We start from the raw sequence: 18016 nt of genomic DNA, 5'->3' as shown, positions 1-18016 counted from the left end.
AATCTCTGAACCAGTTCTTTTGGGGACATTTAAGTTTATTGTTTTCTGTTGATGTGTCATGTTTTTTTTTTTTTTTTCTTTTTGTAATCTCTACACCCAGGGTGGGACTTGAACTCACAACCCCAAGATCAAGAGGCAAATGCTTAACTGATTGAGACAGCCAGATGCTCTTCTGTTGGTGTGTTTTAATTGAAAAAATCTAAATGTTCAAGATTAATGCTTTCATCTGAAAAAAGCCTCTCTAATTAGAATATCTTATCCTCAGAAAAACTTTTTAGTGTGAACATCATTTTGCTGGAGGCTTAGTATTTTCCAGTGTATGGACTCCAGGTTAAAACTTCCATCTGGAGGGGCGCCTGGGTGGCTCAGTGGGTTAAAGCCTCTGCCTTCGGCTCCGGTTATGATCCCAGGTCCGGTCATGATCCCAGGGTCCTGGGATCGAGCCCCACATCGGGCTCTCTGCTCAGCAGGGAGCCTGCTTCCTCCTCTCTCTCTGCCTGTCTCTCTGCCTCCTTGTGATCTCTGTCTGTCAAATAAATAAATAAAATCTTAAAAAAAAAAAAAAAAACTTCCATCTGGAAGAATAAACTGTGTGTCATTCAGACAGTCTTCCCCATAAGTCTCTCAACTGGCTTTTCCATGAAGCCATGGTAAATGATTAGCAGGAATAGTCTTGAGGGGGTCTCTGATATAGGTACTGTGTTTTTTATTAATGGCAAACTGAGTTATAATCAACATAGAGGTTGTAGCGTTGGAATTTATTTATGACCATTAAGTATCCACAGACCTAAAAAATGGCCATGCTGGATTTTATGGTCTCCAAAGGCAAGGCCAAGGTTTTCGAATTAAGCAATTCTAGCATACTAATAAGTATGAAATTTGGGGTCTTAATCTTTAAGTAGAAAACCTAGTGAGGTAGTATGGGTTCAGATTTTTAAAGCGTTATGAGTGATAGTTTCAAACCACAGGTGCAGAAAACCTCCAGTTAGAAGTACTAACCCAGTGAGGGGCACCTGGGCCACTCAGTGGGTTAAAGCCTCTGCCTTTGGCTCAGGTCATGATCCCAGGGTCTTGGGATCGAGCCCCACAAAGGGCTCTCTACTCAGCAGGGAGCCTACTTCCTCCTCTCTCTCTCTGCCTGCCTGTCTACTTGTGATGACTGTCAAATAAATAAATAAAACTTTAAAAAAAAAGGGGGGGTGGTGCCTGGGTGGCTCAGTGGGTTAAGCCTCTGCCTTCAGCCTGGGTCATGATTTCAGGGTCCTGGGATTGAGACCTGCATTGGGCTCTCTGCTCAGCAGGGAGCCTGCTCTCCTCTCTCTCTGCCTGCTTCTCTGCCTACTTGTGATTTCTCTCTCTCTGTCAAATAAATAAAAATCTTTAAAAAAAAAAAGTGCTAACCAAGTGAATGGGCTTCTTGGTGAACTTGACTGGGATGAGCCTAGCCGTGTACTTTATGGATTCCTCATTACAACAAAGTCTGCAAAGTAGATGGTACTCTGTTCTATACCCGAGGCTACCAAGGCTCCTAGAAGACACTTAAGTGTTAGTATTTGTACTCCAAAGCCTGTGTTCATTCTGCTTTGTGAAACAGTGATTCAGTTTTGGGGAAGATTCTTCCCTTGTGGAAAAGGGGAATGCTTTTTTCTGATGGTTGTCTCCTTCCCTCTCCCAGCTGAGAATTACTGCTGTAGGAGACCAGTGTGTCCTGATGGGAATGCCAACTTTTGCCTATTGAGGAGAACATTGAGATCTGCTCTACAATAGCTTGTAGATTCCTCATGAACTGTTCTTTCTGACAATAAGGAGGTACAGCTGGTTTTGTCTCAACACCATTTTTAGCCAGTGACAGTAAGAATTACTAGCATCGCCAAGTAATTTGCTCTTTTGATCCGTGGTTCTCAATAGTATTATGATTTGCATTTCAAGTCTCTGATCCTCTTAAAGCCTCCTTTCCTGTCCATTGTGAAAGACCAAATAAAGGTTTAAAAAAAAGACAATCCTGCAAATGATCTCACTTTGAGGCAAAATATGCCAAAAATAACCATGAAAAGTATCAGACAACAGTAGTATAACTAAGGGAGGGGGGTCTTTTTCTTTATGGTAAAACATTGGTATGAGCTCAGACCAACGCATCAGTTAAGATAGAGTATACAAAGGAATAGGTGTGGATGAAAGGTCTGTGTTTTGAAAATGAGAAACTGAATTCTTTTAGCTGGAGAGTTTGAAGGATCACTAAATTGTGTTGTTAGGGACATGTTTTAGGCAGTTCAATTTGTATCCTGCTTTAGTCCTTTTAATTAAAATTTCTAAGTAAAAGGATTAAGAAAATTAAGCATGGAAGGGCCTGCGGTCTTCAAAAGAATAGTTGGCTTTGTCCTCAGTACGTTTTTTCCTTTCAATAGCAAATGGTCTTTTCTTCAGGTATCCTTGTGCTGGCCTCTGACCCCTTGGAGTAATAGTGATGATACTGCTGACCAGCATTCTTCTGTTCAGCGTGTATTCATGTGCCGGGTACTGTGCCAAGCATGTTATGTGTATTCACATAAATATAAAATCTGAAAGCCACATGAAGCTGTTTGGGATACTAATCAAACATTCCATTTCCTTTTGGTGTCCCTGAGCGGGAGTGGGGTAGGGAGGCACTCCGGACGGCATTTGCTGGGGTTTGAAGTTCTGGTCTATGTTCCAGATGGGATTTGGAGCGGGGCAGCTTTGGCCAAGTGCATTTCTAAACTGGGTTTCTTCAGGCTGCTTGAGATGGTAAGATTCTTAGACTTTGCCCTTCTCCTGGGGAAGTGGGTTTCTCCCGGAGGGCCTCTGGGCCCGTGTCTTCCCCAGACGACTGTGGCGCTTCCCTCCCTGGTTCCTCCTGTTCTCTTTCATGGTTGTTTACCTCCTTGCCAGGATCTGGGAATCCACAGATTAAGAGCACATCCGTACTGGTGAATTAAAATCAGATTAGTATTTGTGTATTAAGAGGGGCCTCTTAAAATTTGGAAACGTCTGATGTAGGAAATAATTCTAACTCCTTAACCTAGCATGAAGCCTTCTTTCCAGTTCTCACTCTTGTATACCCATGGTTTGCCACACTGGACAACTTTCGATAATGCCCCTCTGTCCTCTTTGTGCTTCAGACCTTCTTCCTACCTTTTCTTTCAGGCCCGCCCTTGGCTGAGAGGACAGTGTAGCTAGTGTGGTGGCTGCTGACAGCATGATCAGATCTTCGTTCCCCTTCTAGACTTCAGAAATCGTCGGCTGAACGAGTCTAATCTGCCTACACTTTGGTTGCTCACTGTACATAGCAGACAGTTGGTTAATGTTGATTAGGCAGCAAATGAGTGAAGTTTGTAGCCCTAAGACCTGCAGATTGATGGTGAATGCTTGCATCTTACCCTTTGTGATGTTGCCTTAGTGAGGCTGAGAATCATCTTCGAAATCTACAGTTGTGAAAGGGGCCTTGTGTGTGTGGCTCTCTGGAGGGCGTGGGAAAACATCCTTGCAGGACTGTGTGTTCTGTTCCTCCTGACAGCTTGCAGAGGATACCAGTCTTTTAAAGAGATTGAGAATGCTGTGGGACTCAAGTTTGACCCTTTAAGGCCATCCTGCAAAGTTGATAAAATTCTTAGGTACTTCTGGTTATTCTCATGCGTACCTGAATTGTAATAGGCTATACATAGAGACACCCAGCTTTTTAAAAGTTTGGTTTTGGGGGCACCTGGGTGGTTCAGTGGGTTAAAGCCTCTGCCTTCGGCTCAGGTCATGATCCCGGGGTCCGGGGATCAAGCCCCGCATCAGGCTCTCTGCTCAGCAGGGAGCCTGCTTCCTTTCCTCTCTCTCTGCCTCTCTGCCTCCCTGTGATTTCTGTCTGTCAAAATAAATAAAATCTTTAAAAAAAAAAAAAAGTTTGGTTTTGAAGTGACCAGCGATAAGATTCTAGGTGCTAGTTACCTTACTTGGTGTGAGTTTTGTTTCTTTTCCTTGAGGTAATTGGGAATTGTGGAGCAGATGAGTCAGACTTCCCTTAGAAATGACACTGTCAGCCAGTATGTCCTTGCTAACTGTGTCAGGCTTCAGATATCCTGAGTGAGAGAGTGAAGAATGGTCCCAGATTTCTGTCTGGGATACCTGGTGGATGCTGGTGTTGTCTACTGAGCTAGAGAATAATACCAAGGGAATCGCTCTGATTGCGGCAGGGGGTGTTGGATTGTCTATCTGCATTGCAAGTTCAGGGTCTTAAATGAGTTCTGTACTTCTAATGACTATGTTCAGTTGTACCACTGGAACAATTCCTTTGGGTGGTGCTTGTACTGCTCTTGGTGCTTTTACCATGTCTTCTCCTGTGCCTTTAGGTATGGAAATAGCAGCCAGCGTATGCCAGGCACCATGTTAAGTGCTTTATTACATCTTGTCAAAAGGGTGGTAGGAAAAAAAGGTGGTAGGTACTCTTCCTGTTTCACAAATGGGGAAACTGAGGCAAAGAGGTTAAGCAACTGAAAATAAAGGGCAGAACCAAACTTTTTAAACAGCTATGTAGAGCTATAATCCACATTACCATAAAATTCAGTGATTTTTTTTTAAGTATAGTTAACAGTTTTGTGGTCATCACCAAAATCTAATTTTAGAATGTTTTCAGAATCTCAGAAAGGAACCTTGAACCCGTTAGCCACCATTTCCAAAACTACTTCTCTCTTCACCCCTAGATGAAGGCAACTCCTCTAGATTAGATTTGTCTGTTTTGGACATTTCCTATAAATGGGCTCATAATAGGTGGTCTTTTGTGACTGGCTTCTTTCACTTAGCATCAAGTGCTTGAGGTTTATCCATGGGAAGCACGTTTCAGTGCTTCATTTTTTAAAAAAAGAGTTATGTATTTAAGAGAGAAAACACACAGTGAGGAGGGGCTGAGGGAGAGGAAGACAATCACAGGGAGCCTGATGCAGGCAGGGCTGGATCCCAGGACCCTGATGAGATGACGACCTGAGCCGAAACCAGGTCAGATGCTCAACTGACTGAGCCACCCAGGTGCCCAAGTGCTTCATTTTTTAGATTTCTTTACGTTTGTTTGTTTGTTTGTTTGTTTATTTATTTATTTGACAGAGACAGTGAGAGAGGGAATACAAGCAAGGGAAGTGGGAGAGGGAGAAGCAGGTTTTAGGCTTAGCAGGGAGCTGGGATGTGGGACTTGATCCCAGGACCCTGGGACCATGACCTGAGCAGAAGGCAGATGCTTAACAATTGAGCCACCCAGGTGCCCCTCATTTTTTAAATTTCAAGATAATATTCTGTTATATAGATCTACCTCCAGAATTTTCTGGTTCTACAGTTGCTGCTGCCACACCATACTAATTCCTATACAAGTCTCATTAGATTAGAAGGTTCTTGGGGGGTAGTATCTTGTATTTTTCTGTGTTTTTCTTATTCCCTCTTCTAGTCCTCTCAGGAAACCTTGCTCATTATAGGATTCATTAAGTGTTTTAATATATAGGCAAAAAATTCAAGTCCTTGTTACTTTATCTAACTCATTGTTGGCTTGGGAGAAAGTGGGGGGCTTATTTACCATAAAGGAGTATAGAAAAAAACTAAGTGTCTTTTTTTTTTTTGTCTAGGATGAAAACCTAAATATCTTTTTCCTGTGTCTAGGAAGAAGAAGCTGGGCGGATAAAAGATTGCTGGGACAACCAGGAAGCACCCGCGCTCTCCACTTGTAGCAATGCCAATATCTTTCGAAGGATAAATGCCATATTGGATAATTCTCTGGATTTCAATAGAGTCTGCACTACACCCGTAAACCGAGGAATTCATGATCATTTACAAGGTGACTTAGATTTATGTATGTAAACCTGTTTCTCAGTGGCTTTCTTGTGAAGCCTATGAAGAATGACCTTGAATGGTAATACTGGCCCCTTTTTGTAGCTTACTTTGTGGATTGGGTTCCCCTCTGGATGAAGACTGCCTTCGATTTATGATGCACAGATCTCTTTTATGACACATAAAAAGACTGGATAAAAAGGGGTAGGTCAAATATAGCAGGACTACCTATGTAGAGGATTATAATGTGAGTCATGGATCTAATTACAGGTTTTCTGGTAGTCACATTTAAGAAGGTTTTTTTTTAAGAGGGATATTAACATTTTATCTGAACTAACATATATAAAATAAGCTAATATCTAGTTAATATAAAAATTACTAGTGAGATACCATATTCTCTTCTTAGTGTCTTTCACATTTTCAGTGTGGCTCTGTTGAAACTAGCTATGTTTCTGGTGCTTGGTAGCCATGTGACTAGTGGCTGCTGTGGTGGACAGTGAATCTCTTAAATATTTTAATTGCTTTTAACTGTGAAAGCAGGTCAACAGGCATTTAGTTCTGATGAAATGTGGGCTATCCCATGGGCTAGTGGAGGGGAGACAGTAGCATACCCGAAGACAGCACTTCACAAGAAGGCTTGGAAGTCCTAAAAGGTGTCGTTTCATAATCTTCTGTGGACGTTGCAGAATGCTGTAAGAATGTTGAAGGAATGTTTCTTGTTTGAATTAGTTTAATTGAAAATGAACATGTTTTTAATTTTTTAAATGTGCCTTGAAGAAATTTGGCAGTAGTGGGGTTTGCAGAAAAAGTACTAGTAATTGCTGGTTTTTTTCATCATGTATCCTTTGATTTAAATCTTAACTTGACAGTGGAAATAATTCCCTTAAAGATGCAGGTGTATGTGAACATGAAGTAGCTAAATGTCTGAAGGAGAGATTTCATGACAAACAAGACTGACTTGTGGTAACTGTAAAAATTTTTTTTTTTTTTTATTAAATTGTTCTAACTGGAGGGCAAATGGGAGAAGGACTCAGTGGGAACTAAGAATGCTAGTTGGTCTTATCTCTTCTAACTTCCAAGAAAGTACAAGTTTATTATTCTGTTTGTTGGTATATGTCATGTGCTAATGACCCTTATTGTCCTTTAGCTTATGCCAAGCTAAAAACTCAGAAAATCTGCTTGATTCAACATACGTGTTCTGTTTTTCTTTGAGAAAATTGTATGAATTTTATTCCAGTATGAATGACAGCCAACAATGGCTTAAATCTCACTGAGTTACCTCAGACATGCTGGGAACTTAGGCACACCTCAGGGAAATTGTGGTTTGGGTTCCAGACCACTGCAGCAAGGTGGATTTTGCAGTGAAGCGAGCCAAAGGAATTTTTTTGTTTCCCAGCAATGGAAGTTATGCTTACATCATATTGTAGTCTGTTAAGTGTGCAATAGCATTATGTCTGAAAAATAGTATATACTGTAATTGAAAAATACTTTATTGCTAAAAAATATTTTAGCAATACTTTAATAAAAATATTTAGCAATACTTAGCAAAATACTTTATTGCTAAAAAATATTAACCATCATAAAGTCCTAGTTTTTTCACTGGCGGAGGGTCTTGTGTTGATGTCACTGCCTGCTGACTTTTGAGGGTGGTGGTTGCTAAGGTGGGGTGGCTGTGGCAGTTTGTTAAAATAAGACAACAATGAAGTTTGCTGCATCATTCGACCCTTTCAGGAATGAGTTCTCCCTAACGCCCAATGGGGCCTGATGGTACTTTGCCGACAGTAGAACTTCTTTTAAAATTGGAGTCGATGCCATGTTACTGATGAGAAAACCAAATCTCCTCTGGGTTAGAGGACTTATGCGGGGCTACCTAGCTAGTCAGTAAGGGCTTAATTTCAGAGGCACACCAAAGTCTGCTGTAACAGTGCATGTTGTTTAGCATCAGGGCACTTCCTCATGCTGGGCTCCCACAGACAGCATCTTTAGGTGTCCGCAGGTGTGTACCCAGCTTTGACTTCTGTGTCTGGGCTGGTCTTGGGCTCCAGAAGAAGCTGTGATACTGCAGGTCAGATTTCCACTGTACCCGGGGCTTACTCCATAGAGCCCTGGCCTTTGCACCTGGATCATGCTGCCCTGGCCTTGGGATGGCTTGTTTGGCTGTTGGGTGAAGAAGACATCATTATTTCATTCTGAGACATTCACAGGTTCCAGGGATGAAGACATGGACATCTTTGAGAGACCTCATTCAGCTAGAACATTAAGTAATGATCAGCTCAACCTTGGACCTGTAGTTCAGGTCCATCCCTGCAAAATCTGGCTTGAGAGTCCACATCTCTTACTGTACACTTGGTCCCACTGCCACAATTGACCGAATTCATCAGAAATTCAACACAAATAGGGAATGCCTACTTCGTGCCAGTCACTGTTGTTAGGCTCCAAGGATTCCTGACTTGATATGGCATCCTCAGAACCTCCTCTCCCATCATGGATGGGAAACAGAAGGAAAAAACAAAGTGGAGAAATAAGTAAAATAATTGACAGTTTTAGTAAGTGCTATGAAGTAATAACATTTTGAGTGACCTAGGTAGGAACTCTCTGAGGAGGTGTGTTTAAAATGGAGTCCTAAAGGGAGAGAAAGTGCTGGATCATGTAAAGAGTGTGAGGAAAACATTCCAGACAGAAAAGGTTGGACTAAGGCTTTTGAAGGAGCTTGGCATGTTTGAGGCACGGAAGGAAGAGTAGGGAAGGGGGTGGGAGGGCCAGAGTGGGCAGGTACTGTGGGCTGGGCAAAGACCCTGGCTGTTCTTGTGAGAGTTGTCAGAGGTCGGTGGCCAGTGATATGAAAGAAATATTTGTCCTCTGAACTCTGATTTCCCATTTTCCAGCAAAAAGGTGGAGGACAAAATGGAAGCCACACCTCTGAGCGGGCTGCCTTCCCATGATGGAGAAAACGAGTGTTGACTCATAGTTTTCTTTTGTGCTTGGGAAAGATTCCTGGCATTGCTCCTGGGTTTGCCACTGCAGCTTCTTTACAACTCAGCCTCAAAGATCACTTTTTTGCTTTAAAAATCATCATGTTCTTTGACTCACTATGTCCAGATCTGAGAATGTCTCTGAAGGAGTAATAATGAAGACAAATAAGGATTTATGTAGAAGGATATTTAGAGCATCATTATGATGGTGAAGATTTTGGAAAGAAAAAAAGAAAAACAAAAAACCCAAGTGTCTCCTAAGAGGAAAATATATTTTTGTGTATTTATGTGATGGAGTATTATGTAGTTATTAGAATAATACCTTTTGAGAATAATGGCTTTCTGTGTGTTCAGTTACATAAAAATTTTTGTAACATAACATGAAATTAAGATAGAATACTAATACATGGACACATTCTCAATTTTGAGACATAAAATTAATATAATAATATAAATATTTACAGTGGAAAAAACTGGGAGTCCCTTCTCTCAAACCCTGCCTCCGCCTTATTAGCAACTAAGTATATGTAATATTCTCAATCCTTTGTTGTTTTTGCAACAATCTTCACAGCCTCTTCACTGGGAGTCAGTCCCATCTCAAGCATCTTTGCTCACCCACAAGACGCAACTCCTCATTGTTAAAGTTTGGTCACGAAATCACAGCAGTTCAGTCCCATCTTCAGGCTCCACTTCTAGTTCTAGTTCTCTTGCTCTTTCTACCACATTTGCAGTGACTTCTCCATGGGAATCATGACCCCCTCAGAGTCATCAGTGAGGTTTGGAATCAGCTTCTTCCAAAGTTCTGTTCATGTTGATATTCTGAATTCTTCCCATGAATCGAATGTTCTTAAGGGCATCCAGAATGGTGAATCCTTTTCAGAGGTTTTTCAGTTTACTCTGTCCAGATGCACCAGAGGAATTACTATCTATGGCAGCCATAGTCTTACAAAATGTGTTTTGTAAATAGTAAGACTTGAAATTACTTCTAGATGCATGGGCTACAGAATGGATGTGTATCAGCAGGTGTGCAAACCACAGCACTCTCCTTGTACATCTCCATCAGAGCTCGTGGGGGACCAGGTGCATGGTCAATGAGCAGTAATGTTTTGACAGGAATCTTCTGAGCAGTAGGCCTCAACAGCCAGCTTGAAATATTTATTACACCATGTTGTAAACATATGTACTGTCCAGGCTTTGTTGTTCTGTGGGGAGAGCACAGGCAGAGTGGGTTTAGTGTTAATTCTGCAGGTCCCTAGGATTTTCAGCGAGCACAGGCTTCAGCTTAAAGTCAGCAGCTGCATGAGCCCCTGACAAGACAGCCAGCCAGTCGTTTGAAGCTTTGAAGCCAGGCCCTGCCCTTCCCTCTCTAGCTGTGAACGTCCTAGATGGCATCTTCCTCTGCGAGAAGGCTATTTTGTCCACACTGCAAAGCCTTATTAGCGTATTGATTGAAATATTGTAAGAATTACCACCATGTGACTCAGAGACAAGAAGTGAGCAAATGCTGTTGGAAAAATGACACCGATAGGCTTGCTAGATGGGGTTGCCATAAATCTTCAATTTATAAAAAATGCAGTATCTGTAAAATGCAGTAAAACAAGATATGCCTGTATTGCCTTTTTCCATGTATTATATTTACAGGGTCTTCATATTGATACTTTTAAGTCAGATCAGTGTATTTTAATCACTGTATAATAGTAATATTTTACATAAATATAATATTTACCTGATCCTCTATTGGTAAATGATTTTTGCTATTGTAAACAGTGTTTTGGTTAGCATCCTTGTATTACTGACTCCTGTGCATGTAACAAGCACTTCCTGAGCCTGCGCACCTAGAAGTGAATTGCAGAGTGATTGGGTATATACTGTCTTCAAACTTAAGTTGCTAAATTCTTTCTCAAAGTGAATTAATCAGTTTACAGTCCTGCCAGGATTTCATGAGAGTTTTTTCCTACATCTTTGTAGACCCTAATTGTTGTCATAATCCAAAATTTCAGTCAGTCTTAGGTGTAGAGCCTACTTAATTTTGTTTCTGTCTATATTGTGAAATATTTTCTACAGTTAAAGAATACAGGTAGCATATATGATCTGCATCACCAGGAAAGATCTCTAGACCTCAGCCTCAGGGTTCTTTTCCTTTATCCTGGGCTGTTTCTTGAGATTCCATTGTATATAATTAAAAATCACTGGCTTAGATGAAGTCATGTAGGAAATGCTGTTCAGCTACATAGCTGAACTGTTAAGTGGAATATTCTCTGCCTAGAAAATTGAATATTCAAAAATTGAATATTCTCTGCCTAGAAAAATCCTTCTCTTTCTAAAGTGTGGTTTGGTTCTCACCTCTGAGATCTTCTCACATTCCTTTGCTTCTGTTAGATGTAACGAGATCATTCTTGGCTATTTCAAATTGTTCATTGATCCCACTGTGTGGTGTTCTAAATGTAAACGTACACAGTCTCAAAACAGGGAAGAGATAAGGTATAGTTTTGAAGAAGCGTACTCAGTTTGCCTGTTTCATAATAAACCTGCACGAAGGTGCAAGCCCTGGCTGCAGATTCACTTGAGAACAGACCCTGGCCGTGTGCTTACTTGCTCTGATCTTGGCTATCCCTCTGAGATTATGTTTGCTGACCTGTAACATGGGAGCAAGAGCCGTACCCCTCTCTAGGATTGGGGGGGCAATTGAATAAGTGTGTTGAATTTGTAGACTAATGCCCATAATGGCACTTACACACCATGTGGTGGTACTGATGGTGATAGTCTGGGTATATAGAGAGAACAGTTGTGAGAGAACATGCTTTAGGGTCATGATGTTGAAGAGTTGGATTCCTGGTTTCAGGTTTAGACCGTCAAGGACCAGGTGTTCAACACCCATGGGTTCCCTGCTGAGTACTGTGCAATAGGGTGGGTGTCCTTATACAATTGCTTAATGTATACCTTCTCACAAACTGGGTACCGAAGCTGAAAGAGGCCCTAATTTTATGTTCCAATTAGTTCTTCTCTCCCCACATTCTATATTGATTAAAGTCTAGATTTTTCTTTTTTGTTGTGGTAAAATAAATTCCCCATCTTAACTATTTTTTTTTAAAGATTTTATTTTATTTATTTGACAGAGACACAGTGAGAGAGGGAACACAAGCAGGGGAGTGGGAGAGGGAGAAGCAGGCCTCCCACTGGCCAGGGAGCCCGATGCAGGGCTCGATGCGGGGCTTGATCCCAGGACCCTGAGATCATGACCAGAGCTGAAGGCAGAGGCTTAACCCACTGAGCCACCCAAGTGCCCCCATCTTAACTATTTTTAAGTGCACAGTTCAGTGACATTAAATACATGTACATTGTTGAGCAACAGTTACCACCATTCATCCCTATAATTCTTCTTTCTGTAAAGCTGAAACTCTGTACATGTTGAACAAGAACTCCCCATTCTTCCCTCCCTGCCACCCCCTGGCACCCACCATTATGCCTTAGGTCTTCATGATTTTGATTATTCTAAGTACCTCCTGTAAGTGGAACCATACAGTATTTGTCATTTGGGAGTGGCGTATGTCCCTCCCTTTTGCATCATGTCCTCAAGGTTCATCCATGTTGTAGCATTTGTCAGAATTTTCTTCCTTTTTAAGTCTGAATAATAATCTGTTATTATACATATGCCATATTTCTTATCCATTCATACATTGATTGGATGATTGGAGACTTGGTCGCTTCCACGTTTTAGCAGTGCCATAAACACAAGTGTACAAATCTCTTCATGTCTGTGCTTTCAGTTCTTTCAGGTATGTACCAAAAGAGGTAATTGCTGGATCACATGGTAGTTCTGTGTTTTTTTTTTTTTTAAAGATTTTATTTATTTATTTATTTGACAGAGAGATCACAAGTAGGCAGAGAGGCAGGCAGGGAGAGAGAGGAGGAAGCAGGCTCCCTGCTGAGCAGAGAGCCCGATTCAGGACTCGATCCCAGGACCCTGAGATCATGACCTGAGCCGAAGGCAGCGGCTTAACCCACTGAGCCACCCAGGTGCCCCAGTAGTTCTGTTTTTAATTTTTTGAGGAGGAATCACTATTGTTTTCCACAGTAGCTATACCATTTACATTCCCACCAAGAGTGCACAAGTGTTCCAGTTCCTCCACACTCTCACACACACTTTTTTTTTTTAATAGTGCCATCCTAATGGGTATGAAGTGTTATCTTAGTTTTGATTTGCATTTCCCTCGTGATTTGAGATGTTTAGCACCTTTTCATGTGCTTATGGCCTAGTTGTGTATCTTCTTTGGAGAAACATCTACTCAAATTCCTTTGTACATCAGATTGTTTTTTGTATATATTGCTGAATTTTTGGAGTTCTCTGTAAATTCTAGATGTTAATCCCTCATCTGATATGTGATTTACGAATACTTTCTACTGTTCTGTGGGATGCCTTTTTCCTCTGGAGAGTGCCTTTTGATGTACAAAAGTTTAAAAATTTTTTAAAAACCTGATTTGCCTATTTTTTTATTTGTTACTTGTGCCTTTGGTGTTGTTGCCAAGAAAACATTGTCAAATCCAGTGTCATGAAGCTTTTGTCCTGTGTTTTCTTCTAAGGTCTTACATTTAGGTCCTTGATCCATTTTTTAGTTAATTTTTCTCTATGGTTTTAGTTAAATATCCAACTATATTTGCATGTGTGTGTCCAGTTTTCTCAGCACCATTTGTAGAAAAGACTGCCCTTCCCCACTGAATAGTCTTGGCATTTGATCGTGTGCGTAAGAATTTATTTCTGGGATTTCTATCCGGCTTCATTAGTTTATATATCTGTCTTTATGCCAATACCACACTGTTTAGGATACTGTAGTTTTAGATTGGGTTTTGAAATCAGGAAGTGTGAGTCTTCCAGTTTCGTTCTTTTTTTTTTTTTCCTTTAAGATGCTTTGGTTATTCAGGGACACTTGAGATTCCATATGAATTTTAGGATGGGTTTTTCTTTATGTATTTTGGATATTAATCCCTTATCAGACATGATTTTCAAATATTCTCCCATTTGGTAGGTAACTTTTTCATCTCTTTGATAGTTAAAATGTTTTTAGTAATGTATTCCTATGTGTGTATTTTAGCTTTTGTTGCCTTTGCTTTAGGTGTTGAGTTTTTCTATTTCTGCAACACTGTTATTAGGATTTTGATATGTGTTGCACTGAATCTGCAGTTTGCTTTGGGTTGTAGTGACATTTTAACAGTATTAAGTTCTCCAATCCTTGTAATGTACATGAGATGTATTACCATTTATTTATGTTGTCTTTAACTTATTTTGTTTCTTAGTTATTTTCTTAGTTTTCATCGCACAAGTCTTTCATTTCTTTGGTTCAGTTAGTTCCTAAGTATTCTTTCTGATGCTTTTCTAGATGGAATAGTTTTTGTAATTTCCTTTTTAGAGTGTTCATTGTGTATAGAAGTGCAACTGATTGTTTTATGTTGACTTTGTATCCTGATACTTAGCTGAATTTATTTATTCTAAGGGAAGTTTTTTGTGGACTCTTTGGGGTTTAAACATATAATCATATCATTTACAAACAGAGATAATTATACTTCTTTTCCAATTTGGATGCCTTTTATTTCTTTTCCTTGACTAACTATTCTTGCTAGAACTTCCATTATGTTGAATCAAAGTGGTAAAAGTGGGCATCCTTATTTTTTTTCCTTATCTTAAAGGAAAAGCTTTTAGTGTCCCACCATTGAGTATTATGTTTGCTATGTTTTTTTTTATATAAAGCTTTTATTATGTGAAGGTATATTTCCTTTTATTTCTATTTTGCTGAGTGATTTTTATCATGAAATTATGTTGTCAGATACTTCTCCACATCAAGTGAAATCGTCATGTGGTCATGTGGGGTTTTTTTCCTTTTTATCATTTTATTGATGTGGCATATAGATTTTTTGTACATTGAGCCATCCTTACATTTCAGGAACAAATCATATTTGGCCACAGTGTGTAATCCTTTCAGTGCAATGTGGAGTTGTGTTTGCTAGTATTTTGTTGAATGTTTTTGTTCAGTTTTTATTTTTGGATCATTCTTCATAAAGGATGTTGGTCTGCAGTTTGCTTGTAGTGTCTTTGGTATCAGGATTATGCCACTTTCATAGAATGAGTTGAGAAGTATTCCCTGCTCTTTAGTTTTTGGGGAAAGTTTGAGAAGGGTTGGTATTAGCTCTTCTTTAAATGTCTGATAGAGTCCAACCATGAAGCCATCAGGTTCAGGGCTTTTCTTTGTTGGAAGATTTTTAGTTGTTGATTCAGATTGTCTATTTCTTTGTGATTTAGTCTTGGTAAGTTTTGTGTTTCTAGGAATTCACCTGTTTCATTTAGATTTTTCAATTTTTTTGATGTATAGTTCATAGTACTGTTTCACAATCCTTTTTGTTTCTGTAGGGTAGGTAGTACTTGCCCCACATTTGTCATTGATTTTAATAATTGGATCTTCTCTCTTATAGTTCATTTGCCAAAGATTTGTCCATTTTGTTGATCTTTTCAAAGAACCAACTTATAGTTTTATTGATTTTTTTTCTTTTTTTGGTCTCTTATGTTGTTTATCTCTGCTCTTACTTCCCTTCTAGCTTTGGGCTTAGTTTTTTGCTCTTTTAGCTTATTACCTTGTAAAGTTAGGTTGTTGATTTGAGATTTGTGTTTTGATGAAAGCATTTATAGCTATAAATTTCCTTCTTACCACTTTTGTTGTGTTCCACAGTTTGGGTATGTTGTTCTTTCATTTTCATTTGTCTCTAATTATTTCCTATCTTCCTTTGTGCTTTCTACTTTGGTCCATTGGTTGTTTAAAATATGTTTAAAAAAATGTTTGATTTCTACAGTTTTGTGGATTTTCCAGTTTTATTATTGACTTCTAGCGCCATCTGTGGTAGTCAGAAAAGATACTTCATGTGATATATATCTTTTTTAATCTATTGAGGCTTAATTTGTGGTCTAACATACAGTCTATCCAAGAAAATGTCCTATGTGCACCTGAGAAGAGTGTGTATTCATTGTTGTTGGGTAAAATGTTCTGTGTATGTCAGATCTGACTGGTTGACATGTTAAGTCTTGTAGTTCCTTCTTTAAATATCTCCGTTTTGGTTTTTCTATCCATTATTGTGAACAGGATATTGAAATATTGAACTCTTGTAGACTTTTTCTCCTATTCTATCTGTATTTGCTTCATAAATTTGTATGGGTCTGTCACTAGGTATGTAAATATTTATAATTTTTCTATTTTGATGTGTTGAACCTTATAATTGAGCATTCTTTCTTAGTCTCTTGTAACCTTTTTTGGTTTAAATCTGTTTGTCTGGTGTTAGTGTATCTACTCTGCTCTCTTTTGGTTTTTATTTGCATAGAATACATCTTTCTGTCAGTTTACTTTCTTTTTTTTTTTAATATTTTATTTTATTTATTTGACAGAGATCACAAGTAGGCAGAGAGGCAGGCAGAGAGAAGGGTGGAGAGAAGCAGGCTCCCCGCCAGAGAGCCTGATGCGGGGCTCAATCCCAGAACCTTGGGATCATGACACTGAGCCAAAGGCAGAGGTGTGGTTTTTTTTTTTGTTTTTTTTGTTTTTGTTTTTGTTTTTTTTTTTTGTCAGAATGAGCACAGGCCGACAGAGTGGCAGGCAGAGGCAGAGGGAGAAGCAGGCTTCCTGCTGACCAAGGAGCCTGATATGGGACTCGATCCCAGGATGCTGGGATCATGACCTGAGCGGAAGGCAGCTTCTTAACCAACTGAGCCACCCAGGCATCCCCCAAGGCAGAGGTTTAACTCACTGAGCCACCCAGGTACCCTGTCAGTTCACTTTCAACCTGTCTTTGTGTCTTTGTGTCTTGAGTCTTTTGTAGACATCATGTGGGTGGGTCATGTGTTTATATCCATTCTGCCAGCCTCTCTCTCTCTCTCTCTCTCTCTCTCTCTCTCTCTTTTAAGTAGGCTCCATGTCCAGTGTGAAGCCCAGCACAGGCCTTGAACTCACAACCCTACTATCAAGACCTGAGCTGAGATCAAGAGTTGGACACCTAGCTGACTGAGCCACCCAGGCACCCCTAATCTCTATCTTTTGATTGGAGAGTTTAATCCATTTACATTTAACTACTTATAAGGAGGTACTTCTGTCATTGTGTTGTTTTCTATATGTCTTACAGCTTTTTTTTTTTTTTTTTGCTTCTCATTTCTTATATTAATGTCTTCTTTTATGTTGATTTTTTTTTTTTTTGGTAGTGAGACCTTTAAATCCCTTTCCTTTTTCCTTTTTGTGTATCCTATAGTTTTTTTCTTTGTGGTTCCTATGCCATGGTTACATTTGACATCATAAATTTATAACACTCTAATTTGGATTTATACTAGCTTAATTTCAGTAACATACAAAACCTTTGCTCTTTTACAAGTCTCTACTCACCCCTTTCAGTTGTTGTGACAAGATTAATCTTAATGTAGAAAACAAAATATCAAATTACAAACCAAAGTTATAGTCATACTAATTTTCACAGTAATTATTCTGTTTCTTTAAATTCAGTAATCTTTGAAAGCACATGGAAAGAAGTTATAAACCATTATTACAATGATCCCTGCTTTTAAAAAATTTCAGTATCATTAACTTACAGTATTATAGTAATATAATATAGTACAATATAGTAATTTAACACTTCCATACATTACTCAGAGCTCATGTTAAGTGTGGTATTAATCCATTTTTTTTACTTTTTAAAAAAATAACATAATGTGGGGCGCCTGGGTGGCTCAGTGGGTTAAGCCGCTGCCTTCGGCTCAGGTCATGATCTCAGGGTCCTGGGATTGAGTCCTGCATCGGGCTCTCTGCTCAGCAGGGGGCCCACTTCCCTCTCTCTCTCTCTCTGCCTGCCTCTCCGACTACTTGTGATTTCTCTCTGTCAAATAAATAAATAAAATATTTTTAAAAAAATTAAAAAATAACATAATGTATTATTTGTTTCAGGAGTACAGGTCTGTGACTCATCAGTCTTACACAATTCATAGTGCTCACAATAGCACATACCCTTCCCAATGTCCATTATTTAATCCACTTTTATCTATTCCATTTTCCCACCTACCTCCCATTGGGCAACCACCAGTATATTCTGTGTTGAAATGTCTGTTTTCTTTTCATTGTTTCTTAAATTCCACATATGAGTGGAATCATAGAGATTTGTCTTTCTCTGACTTCTTTTGCTAAGCACTATATCCTCTAGTTCCATCCATGTCATTG

The 18016-nt window shown here is 39.5% G+C and overlaps 1 protein-coding gene across 7 annotated transcripts in view; it reads left to right on the top strand.

The window, feature by feature from the left end:
* Positions 1–18016, top strand: part of CPEB1 (cytoplasmic polyadenylation element binding protein 1) — a 97512-nt gene that overhangs the window by 14418 nt on the left and 65078 nt on the right. For all 7 annotated transcript variants that reach the window (XM_082736168.1, XM_082736173.1, XM_082736166.1 and 4 more), the window contains exon 2: positions 5644–5818. Coding sequence is in view for 6 of the 7 variants with exons in the window: in XM_082736173.1 (XP_082592299.1) it covers positions 5644–5818 (175 nt within the window). In the remaining variant the exon portion in view is untranslated. The remainder of the gene's footprint in view (positions 1–5643; positions 5819–18016) is intronic.

This window comes from Mustela nivalis, assembly GCF_964662115.1.
Source record: "Mustela nivalis genome assembly, chromosome: 6".
NCBI classification, from domain to species: Eukaryota; Metazoa; Chordata; class Mammalia; order Carnivora; family Mustelidae; genus Mustela; species Mustela nivalis.
The sequence above is the reverse complement of the archived record's forward strand: the minus strand, read 5'-3'. Positions and strand labels throughout refer to the sequence as shown.